At 57.6% G+C, this 10,759-nt stretch overlaps 1 protein-coding gene across 1 annotated transcript; it reads left to right on the top strand.

The window, feature by feature from the left end:
* Positions 1–240: 240 nt before the first annotated feature.
* CNKSR1 (connector enhancer of kinase suppressor of Ras 1) lies at positions 241–10,551 on the top strand (the record flags this gene model as incomplete). The annotated part of the gene is made up of 21 exons (XM_079728432.1): positions 241–292; positions 3,114–3,271; positions 3,375–3,556; positions 4,135–4,219; positions 4,621–4,662; positions 4,742–4,846; positions 5,572–5,631; positions 5,744–5,812; positions 6,106–6,207; positions 6,294–6,364; positions 6,456–6,532; positions 6,676–6,782; positions 6,861–6,891; positions 7,302–7,474; positions 8,338–8,411; positions 8,574–8,645; positions 8,913–8,986; positions 9,134–9,195; positions 9,276–9,375; positions 9,475–9,656; positions 9,907–10,551. 21 exons carry the CDS (start codon positions 241–243, stop codon positions 10,159–10,161), a joined length of 2,133 nt encoding a protein of 710 aa, XP_079584558.1. The 3' UTR covers positions 10,162–10,551.
* Between the last annotated feature and the right edge of the window lie 208 nt (positions 10,552–10,759).

Raw genomic sequence — 10,759 nt, forward strand, 5'->3', positions numbered from 1 at the left:
ACCACCCCCAGGTCTGGCAGCCCAGCTGCCCTAGGATGCCTGAAGGGCAGGGCAGGAGGTGGACAGTCAGTAGACCAATGGCTGTCACAGCACCTCACCTAGCCAGCTTTGTGGGCCCAGGTATGCTAGTGGCTCCGCCCCCAGCCCAGCCCAGCCTCTCCCCAGGTCAGAGCTCTGGGAGCGGAAATTCCTGCGCGGGCGAGACGGAGCTGGTGCGGATACGAGAAGCCGAACTTGGCCATGGAGCCAGTAGCGACCTGGACCCCCGGGAAGGTGGCGGCTTGGCTGAGAGGTGGGTGGGGCTGGGGCAGCGTCGGGCGTGAGGGGCACCGGGACGGGGAGAGGAAAAGGACAAAGGACCTGCCGAGTTTGTCAGTTGGTTAGTCAGTCAACAAGTATTTACAGTGCCTGCCGTGAGCCTGGCAGAAGGATAATGGACATGACCCCGGGGGGCCCCCCCGGAGGACCCAGAGGGGGTCTCCCATCCCTCCAGAAGCCCAAGAAGCCTCCAGGGTGGCAATGGGGAGGCAGTGGTTGTGTAGGGAACGCAGACGGTGTCTCCCCAGCTGCCCGCCCCCACTGTATCTCCTTCATCTTCCCTCTGCCCCAGGGCGCAGTGGGCTCTCATTAAACCCATTTTTCAGAAGCCGAAAACTACACACTGAGCCAGGAAGTGATTTGCTGAGGCTTTGGAATAGGGCCGGTGGGGTGTCTTTTCCCTTCCCCCCACCCCGAAGCTCCCAGTGAGAGCAGAAGCCCCGGCCTGACTGGAGGGGTCAGCACAGCCCCTCCCTAGGCCTCCAGGGGGGATGAGCCCAGTTGGGTGGGAAAGGTCCCAGACTGTCAGCCGACTCAGAGAAGTGAAGACCTTCTGACATGCAGCTGGGAGCCGGGAGGTGAGTCAGGACACTCCTCCTACAGGGAGGAGCCAGAGTGGAGGGGGCAGCCGGAGTCCACTGAGGGCAGGCTCAGGGTGACCAGCCCCGGTGAAAGCAGGGATTCAGGGCTGGCGTCAGCCTCCCAGACTGAGTTCCAGGCCCAGCCCCTCCACTCACCAGTTGTGTGACCACAAGTCTCAGTTTCCCTATCCATAAAATGGCAAAGGCAACTCTGATCTCATGAAGTGAACCAAATAAGACAATCATGTTAAGGGCCTGGCGCGTGCAGTTCAACATCAGGGTCTGTTGGGAGGGAGGCAGCACAGCACATTTGCTGTGTGCACAGGAAGGGAGGTGCTCGAGGGCCCAGAGCCACGGAGCAACAGGTTCACGAACTCCTAGTCAAGTGCTCTTAATGTCACACAGGGAATGAGGGAGAGCTATTGATCACAAAAGACCCTGGCTTGGAATGGCAGGGGTTCCTTCAAAGAGTGAGAAAGCTAACTGTTAACCTCTATTTGTATGTTTTCCCACCTGTAAAATGAGGATAACAGTATCTCTGCTTTCTAGATTCGGTGAGGATTAAATGTGTTAGTATGTATAAAGCCCTTAAATTTTTCCTAACACATAGTAAGCATTCACTAGATATTTTTCTTACTTGTGAGTGTCTACCTTGTAAGAGGCCTGGGCTGGAATTAGAGATGAACACTTGTTTAAGGCCCAGTCCTTGAAGAGCTCGTGATCAAGTAGGAGAGGTTAGTGCTTTGATGCAGGGGTTTGTGGAGGTGCAAGGGGCAGTGAGAGCAGCCCCCACCCCGGCCTGAGGAGTTGTGGAAGGCTTCCTGGAAGGAGTAAGATGAAAAGGGACGTGAAGGAGCTGTAAGAGCAGTCCAGGCAGAAGGAAGAGCACATCTGAGAACCCTGAAGCAAGAGAGCATTCCACGAGCTGCAGGGAGTTAGTGCTCTGGATCTGCAGTGTCGAGTTTGAGGGGCTGTGCGCCAAGAGATGACTGTAGAGGCAGGTGGCGGCCGGATCATACAGGGCCTTGGGGATCACGGTAAAGAGTCTGGCAATAATAATACGGGGGCTGTTACTGACTGTCTACCATGAACCAAGGCAGTTGGCCAAGTGCTTGACATGTGTCGTGTCATTTAATATACATGATTAGAAGGTAGGTGTTTCAATTTTCCCCATTTTATAGGTGAGGAAACTGAGGCACGGAGTAATTAATTAAGCTCAATCGCTGTCACTCAGGTCTCCCTGACTCCAAAGCTCCATCAAGCATGACTTCAGCAGCATCAGAACACCTGGAGGATTTGTTAGAATGCAAATTGCTGGGCCCTGACCCTGAGTTCTGATTCAGCAGATGTGAGAATTCGTTTGTTTTTGTTTTTTTGGCCATGCTGTGTGGCTTGCAGGATCTTCGTTCCCCGACCAGGGATTGAGCCTTGAGCCGGGGCCATGGCAGTGAAAGCCCAGAATCCTAACCATAGTCACCATGCTGTACATTACATCCCCAAAACTGACTTATAAATAGAAGTTTGTACCTTTGGACCACCTTCACCCATTTCCCCTATCCCCTCATACCCTGCCTCTGGCAATCATCAATCTGTTCTGTTTCTATGAATTTGGGTGTTTGGGATTCCACAAGTAAGTGAGATAATACGGTATTTGTCTTTCTCTGATTTATTTCACTTAGCATAATGCCCTCAAGGTCCATCCATGTTGCTGCAAATGGCGAGATTTCCTTCTTTATGCCTGAATAATATTTGTGTGTGTGTGTGTGTGTGTGTGTGTGTGTGTGTGAGACATTTTCTTTATCCATTCATCTGTCAGTGGGCACTTAGGTTGTTTCCATGTTTTGGCTATTTTTCTTTTTTTTTTTTTTTGGCCATGCCACACGGCTTGTGGGTTCTTAGTTCCCCGACCAGGAATTGAACCTGGGCCACAGCTATGAAAACACTGAGTCCTAATCACTGGACCACCAGGGAATTCCCAGAATTTGTATTTCTAACAAGTTTTCCAGTGAGGCTGCAGCTGCTGGTCTGGGGACCATTCTTTGAGAACCACTGCCCTATATGACCCTACTTCTCAACTCAGTAGGCTTATCTGTGAAATGGGCAGGGCAGAACACTGCCTGGGTCTCAGGGTCATTAGGAGAAGGACTTGTGCACTGATCAGAAAGGCCTTGACACCCCCTGGCTCCCCCATGCTGACCCTCATTCTTCCACCAGGCCTCGATGATTCCCTGCAGGACTATCACTTTGAGGACTGGGAGCTGCCTGGCAAGTACCTGCTCCAGCTCTGCCCCCGAAGCCTGGAAGCTCTAACTGTGTGGCCTCTGGGCCACCAGGAGCTCATCCTGGAAGGGGTAGAACAGCTCCGGGCCCTGGTGAGTGAATGGCGGCCACACTGGCTGCAGCTTCCACCCACCCTGGGGGTGCTGATGGGGGGCTGGCCGCTGCCAGGAATTAACCTGTCCCTCTGTGGTACAGAGCTCCGGGCTACAGTCAGAGAACCTGCAGAGCCTGACAGAGGGGCTGCTGGAGGGGATCCGGGCATTCCAGAGCTTAGTCCAAGGTCGCTTGGGGGGCTGTGCTGAGCCTCCTGCAGATGTCCTCAGCGCAGCCATAGAGCTGGTGCATGAGGCCCGTTCCCTCCTCTTCTGGCTCAACAGGTACTTCGGTCTCCTCCTAGGGTCTGAGTAACTGGTGAGGGGACCCTTCTCATCCTTGGCTTCCTCTGGGACCTGGGAGAGAAAAATAGAGCTTTGCTCTTGTTCAGATATAGTGGAACTGGGCAAAGAGGTTAATTGGTCTGTGTAGGGGCACTGGGTTGCCTGGGTTCCCACCCCACCTCCAGCTTGTAATCATGACAGTCACATCAACAGCATTATATAAAGAGCTCTCTACCCCCTTCACTGGCCGCTGCTTGCCCCATAGGTCCCAGCTCTAATGTCACCTCCTCGGGGAAGCCTTTCCTGTCACACAGTCTCAGAGCTCCCTACACTTCACAGCAGTAGAAGTTAAATCATTATTGATGTAATTAGATGTTTCATGTCTGTCTCCCCAGTGCCTAGAACAGTGCCTGGCATTTATTAGGCACTTGACTAAGGTCTTTAGATGTATCAGTCATCTCCTTTACCCCAAATCAAAACCCATCAGAGTCTCAGATGCGTAGCCGGCGCAGGGTGGTTCAGTGGCTTGACTGTTAAGCTCAGTTCCTTAACTACTGCTCCATCCTTCCCTCTGCCAGGTACCTCTTCTCCCACTTAAATGACTTCTCATCCTGCCAGGAGATTGGGGAATTGTGCGGGGAGCTGGGCCAGGCCTTGCAGGAGGTAGGAGAACCAGAGGCCAGGCTTGGCCCAGGCTGTAGAGACCAAGTCAGGCTAGAGCTTTTTATAACTTGTGAATCAGCACAGGATCAGGTGTGAGAGCTGGAAGAGGCGAGGGCAGAAAGAGAGGAGGCCCGGCCGCTGGGTAGGGGGTGATGGGGGTGTGGGAGCTCTCACTGGCGAGGGCAACACAGGAAGTTTGATTCTCAGGAGGGGGTGGAGCGGGGGAGGGCATGTGTGGTGACTTCTGGGGGCCTGGCGTCAGGGGGATGAGACCTTGGGGCGAAAGCTCTAAGGGCATGTAGTTCTGGGAAGGGGGCCAGGGTACAGGACGCCGGGAGGGACTGCAGGGAATCCCCCTGCCCTCAGGCGAAGGCAGTGCGCCCTGCTCACTCTGCTTCCAGGACTGTCCAGCGGCTGAGAAGGAGAGCAAAGTCCTGAGGATTGTGAGTCTGGGGGGTGAGTGGGGTGTGGGGATGGGGTGGGACGGGGCTCAGGCTAGACATCCTGCTCTCCATCCGCCAGAGCAGCCACGTGGCCGGGATCTGCCACAACATCCTGAGCTGCAGCCCAGAGGAGCTGCTGGAGCAGAAGGCCGTGCTACAGCACGTGCCGCTGGACGATCCTTCGGTGAGCCCTGACCTCTCAATTCTCACCCCTGACCCCTCGGCAGCCTTGTCTGGGCCCTGAAATCTGGTTCTAGGATCCCACAGAATCCTATACTGTCACAGCTGGAAGACCCTGTTTTTTTTTTCTTTTTTTGGCTGAACCACGTGGCATGTGGGATCTTAGATCCCCCACCAGGGATCAAACTTGCGCCCCCTGCAGTGCAAGCATGGAATCTTAACCACTGGACTTCCAGGGACTTTTTGTACAGATGTTAAAGGCCCAGAGGACTTCCCTGGGGTCTCACCGTCCTTCAGCCCCTGCTCCGGTCCTGAGGGGCTGCAGCTGGTGTGGTCTCAGGTGACACATCCCAGCCCTGGGACACGGACCTAGGGGAGAGGGGAGAGGACATGAACTTTCTTGCTTTAATCTTTGACCAGTTGGGAAAACCAGAGGCCCCAGCCCTGCCCTGTCCCGCTTCTGTCCCTGAGGTATGAGATGCTTCAGGAAAGTTGCTGAGAATCTCATACCTCAGAAGTCTGCAACCCGCTCCCCTCAGCCCTTAGGGGAGGAGGAGGCAGAGCTCAGAGAGGCGCAGCGCTGAGCCCGAAGTCACACAACAAGTCGAGCGGTGCCAAGCTGAGGCCAGCTCTCTCCCCCATTCCACTCACCTGTGAGTCCTGGTGCCTAACAGGCATCCTGGTCCAGCGGTCCCCACACCCTTAGTGACTGCAGCCTCTGCCCTGCAGGGCCTGGAGATCTACACCACCAGCAACTGCCTGCACTTTGTGTCTCGAGTGGGCACCCAGGTGAGACTCTTACACCCTTCTCAGCCGCCCACCCCCGTGGCCCTCCAACCTGCCAGCCAAGCCAGCTTCCAGCCCCATGAGGGTGCACCCTCTGAATCCCACCCCCCACCAGGTCCCCACTGATTCCCGGCTGCAGATCCTGCCTGGAGACGAGATTGTCCAGATCAATGAGCAGGTGGTGGTGAGTGAGGGGAGGGGCGTGGTGGGAGGAAGGGGGTCCCGAGTAGAACTCAGGTCGGTGGGTGGGGAGGTTCCCTTGGGGAGACCAGGGCTGTGGGAGCTGCCTTCTGTGAGGCCAGGCAGCTCACACAGGTCAGAGGGGCTCGTGGAGGCTTCCTGGAGGAGGACGAGGTGAGGCTGAGCGGGAGGCTGAGGGAGTGCTCTGAGGCCAAGGGCTGTCGGGTTGCCTCAGAGCCTCCTGCCCAGTTCAGTCCCGCCCAGCATCCCTGCCCTGCCCTCTGCCCTGTCCCCCAGGTGGGCTGGCCCCATAAAAACGTGGTGAGGGAGCTGCTCCGGGAGCCAGACGGGGTCAGCTTAGTGCTGAAGAAGGTCCCAGAGCCGGAGACACTCTCACAGGTACCTGCCGCCCGCCCCTGCCCCCAGTCTGCTTTCAGACCCCTGTCTGTCGCCAGCTCCATCACCTGTTTCTGATTATTCCTCAGAGCCCTCCTCAGGCCCTGGGCCCTCCACGCCCAGTGAGCCCATCACTGGCTCCGGCCTTGCCGTCTCCCAGGTGACAGGCTCGGGTCCCGGGTAGGTCTTGGCCCCGGGTAGGTCTTGGCGGGTGGGCCATGGCTCACCTCATCTCTCCCTGATCTCTCCAGGGCCCCATCGGAAGACATCTTCGCCTCCAACCTGACTTCAAACCCAAGTCCCGGACCCAGCCCTGCTGCCTGGACAGGTAATTTCAAAGCCCCACCAGTCGGCAGATGCCCTGGACAAGGCATGTGGGCTGCCTGACCCTGGACTCTTACACCCCGCCCCTACCACTGGGCCCGGGTCTGAGCTCAGGGACCCTCCCTCTCTCTCCTCCCTCCCTGACAGCCTCGACCTCCCTTGACCCGGAGCCCCTGCCCAGCCCCCATGCACCCTCAGCCACACTCCTAGCTGGGGTAGCAGACGCTCCAGAGCCCCCAGAACACCCTGACAAGGTAAGCTCTGGGGCTCAGCAAGGAGGGGTGTGTGGCTTTGAACCCATACGCTTCTCTAACCTCCTGTGGTCTTTTCAGAGTCCTGTCCCTGGTCGCAAGAAATCAAAAGGTATGAAATGCACCTGACGGGGTGGGGGTGATGCCCTGATAGGAGGAGCTCTTAAAAGTCTTTACAGTGCTGGGCAAGACCACCCCCTCCCCCCACCAACACACACTTCACACACAGCCTCTCCTGGAAACAGCTCTGTTTCTGGGGTCAGACAGACCTATGCTCCCAGCCTGGGCCTCTCGCCAGCTCTGTGACTTCGGACAAACAGCTCATCCTCTGATCTTCAGCTTCCCTGTCTCTAAAATGGGAAGAGTCATCCCCACCTCAGAAGTGACACGTGTAACATTCTGAGCCCAGAGCATGGGTTCAGAAATATCAGCTGGGGGTGCTTGTGGGGGGCAAGGGAGCAGGTTGGGGGTCCGGGACACCCCGCCAGCCCCTCACTGACCAGCCGCGATGTGCTGCTGCAGGCGTGGCGACGCAACTGAGCCGCCGGCGGGTGTCCTGCCGGGAGCTGGGCCGGCCTGACTGTGACGGCTGGCTCCTGCTGCGCAAGGTGCCCGGGGGCTTCATGGGCCCTCGCTGGCGCCGCTGCTGGTTTGTGCTCAAGGGACACACGCTCTACTGGTACCGCCAGCCTCAGGTGAGACCCCATACACACACACAGGTAAGCAAGTGAGTCACCTCAGGGCCTCGGCTCTTGTCCCTCCTCCACGGTCCACTCCCATCTGTGGTCACAGGTGGGCCCCAGTGTTCCTATGTGTAAAATGGGGACACTCCTCAGAGAGAACTGAGCAGATGTGTGTATAAAAGCGGTCTGGAAAAGGTATCACAGGCCGGGTAGAATCTCTTTGATTCCACCTGCCTTTCCTTCCTCTTCTGTTAATCTGTTCATCCTAGTTATGGGCCGTTCAAGCAATTGTTTATTCATTCAACTAACATTCAAGGTGCCTACTGTACACCCAGCTCTGGGCCGGGCCCTGGGCCACAGGGAAGAATTGGACCGTTTCCATTACTCAGGCTGGTGGGGAGAGGGATGAATACACACTCAGGGACAATATGGGAACACAAACTGTGATGGCAGAAGAGCCAGGGGTGGGTGGGAACCCAGCAAAGGTGGCCAGTCCACCTGAAGAGTGGTGAAGGCTTCCTGAAAAATCAGTGCCTGAGAGTTAGTCAGATGGAAAGGAGAAAGAAAACCAGGCAGGGAGAGGAGCATTTGCAAAGCAGCTTTGTCTGTGTCTGTGATGGAGCAAATGCATGAGGGGGCTCCTCTTCCTTGGCTGTTTCTCTGGATATCTTTGGCTCCCCGTGCCAGGCTCAGAGGCACCCCTTGGTCACACCTCCTGACCTCACCCCAGCTTCCTGCCCTGAGCTCTGGGCACTGAGAGATGAGCGGTTAGAGAGCCCAGGAAATGCCCTCTCCCCTCCCCCGCCCTTAGGAGCCTGACTGGGCCTTGAGGGTATTGGGGCTTCAAGCTGACCCTCACACTATGATCTCCCCAGGATGAGAAGGCTGAGGGCCTCATCAATGTCTCCAACTACAGTCTGGAAAGTGGACAAGATCAGAAGAAAAAATAGTTAAGTCCTGAGGTGTGACAAGCTGGGGGTGGGGAGAGAAAGGGAGAGGAGGTGACAGGAGGGGCGGATGGGGGCAGCAGGTAGCCGGGATGCCCAGTCCGGCCTCTCTGCGTTCTGGATGGGCACCCCCAGGTGAGTGAGGCCCCTCTGCTCCCTGGCAGTGTGTTCCAGCTCACCCATACCGTGTACAAACCCTTCATCTTCGCTGCTGATACCCTGACGGACCTGAGCATGTGAGTGCCACCCCCTTCACCTCCACAGCTTGCACGGGAGTGCCCAGGGGCTTGGGCTCAGGAGCCTGGATTCAGAGCCCAGCTCTCTGATACGGCTCATCAAGACACTCACTCCTCTAAGCCTCAGTTTCATCTTCTCTAAACTGGACTAGTAAGAATTCCTATCTCTCAGAGTTGCTCTGAGGATTAAATTAGAAGATGATATAGGCGAAAGCCCCTGGCATACAGTAAGTGGAAACTCCCTGAGACCCATCTGCCCCTCCACAGGTGGGTGCGCCATCTCATTACCTGCATTTCCAAGTACCGGTCTCCAGGCCGCGCCCCCTTGCCCCGAGAGGAAGGTGGGTGCCTCACAGGGCTGGGTCTCCCCTGAGCCTCTGCCTTCCCTGGGACGGGGGCTGGGAGCTCAATTCCCCCGAGCCCACCCCCTGGCCTGCCCAAACCCTGTGAAGCTGAGTGGGTTCCCCAGCCACTCTTGTCCACCCCAGACTGCTACAGTGAGACGGAAGCAGAAGACCCCGACGATGACGCAGGATCCTGCTCAGCCTCGGTGAGTGGGAGCTGACGCGGGGTGAAGGGCAGGCGTGGAACTCAGACTGATACCCTCCTCTCCTTCCACCCTGCCCCCAGCCCAGCCCGGCCCAAGCTGGGAGTTCGCTCCACGGAGACACATCACCTGTGGCCGCCCTCACGGAGGGCAGCCCACAGACCTCCTTCGGTCCTCCGACAGGTGCCGAGCCAAGCGGGGGGGCGGTGTGTGTGCTGGGAGCCGAGACGGAGGGCTGGGGGCGGGGGCGGGCACACGCTCACCCTGCTCCCCCTCCCACAGACAGCAGCGAAGGGGCCCTGGAAGGAATGGTACGGGGGCTGAGGCTGGGTGGCGTGTCCTTCCTGGGCAGGCCACAGCCCCTCACTCACGAGCAATGGCGGAGCTCTTTCATGCGGCGCAACCTAGACCCCCAGCTCAATGAGCGAGTGCACCGCGCGCGGGCGCTGCAGAGCACGCTCAAGGTCAGCGGGCGCAGGGCACCGTTAGGGGCTGGGCTCGGGGCTTTCGGCTCGGTTCCTGGCCCTCAGCCCTGGGCTCTGCTGTGGACTGGGCCGAGTTCTAGGTTCCTGGAGCCAGGCCCTCGATTTGAGGATGGGGGCTGGACCGGGCCAGGTGCTGGGTTCTAGACCACTGGACTCCAGAGCTAGCTCTGGACTCAGGCTCTGCCCGCTCCCCGGGTGATCATGGCCCTAACCCCTACCCCTCTTCCAGGCAAAGCTGCAGGAGCTGCAGGCCCTGGAGGAGGTGCTAGGCGACCCCGAGCTCACTGGGGAGAAATTCCGCAGGTGGAAGGAGCAGAACCAGGAGCTCTACTCAGAGGGCCTGGGGGCCTGCGGAGTGGAGCGGGCCGAGGGCAGCTCCCAAGTCCCGAACTCTGACTCCGGGGAACCGTCTTCCCACCCCCCACCCTCTCAGCCTGAGGAGCACTCCTGTCTCTGCCCCCTGACCCCAGAGAGTGACCTCTGACCTCCTGACTTCTAACTCTGACCAGTACCCTAGTTCCTGACCTCTGGCCTTGAGGACCACCTCTGACACATCTAGGACTGAGCATCCCTGCATTCTGTTCCAGTCTGGAAGTAGTGCTTGTCCGTGGTTCTGTCCCAAGCTGACTGCCTCTTCCTGAGCTGCTGCCATTTCTGCTCCTTCCTCCCCTGGAGTGGGGTGAAGTGAAGTGAGCTTTGTGCCAAGGAAGGAGCAAGAGGCGGGGCCGAAAGAACTCTCTCCTACCCTGTGCTCTCTGGGGTCACAGACCTGCCCCCTCCGCCCCGCAGCACTTCATTCCCCAAGCCAGTCTGTACGGGTGTTCTTCACTTTACCCAGGAGACACTTTTCAACTAAATAAAGTCAGTTTCTTTTAACAAATCTACATGTGCCTTTGACTTCTGTATTAGAATCTGGAATCTGCTTCCCGGAGGGGACTGGGATAAAAAGCTGTCAAAGGGGGGGTGAGCGCTTTTGGTCACTAGCCCACCGTGTGGCCCACCAGCCTGGGTTCTGTACCTGAAGCCCCATGCCTACCAGGGTGGTGGGGACTCCTACCCATGCCCATCTCTCCCCAGCCCTT

Source organism: Hyperoodon ampullatus (genome assembly GCF_949752795.1).
Source record: "Hyperoodon ampullatus genome assembly, chromosome: 2".
Taxonomy (NCBI): domain Eukaryota; kingdom Metazoa; phylum Chordata; class Mammalia; order Artiodactyla; family Ziphiidae; genus Hyperoodon; species Hyperoodon ampullatus.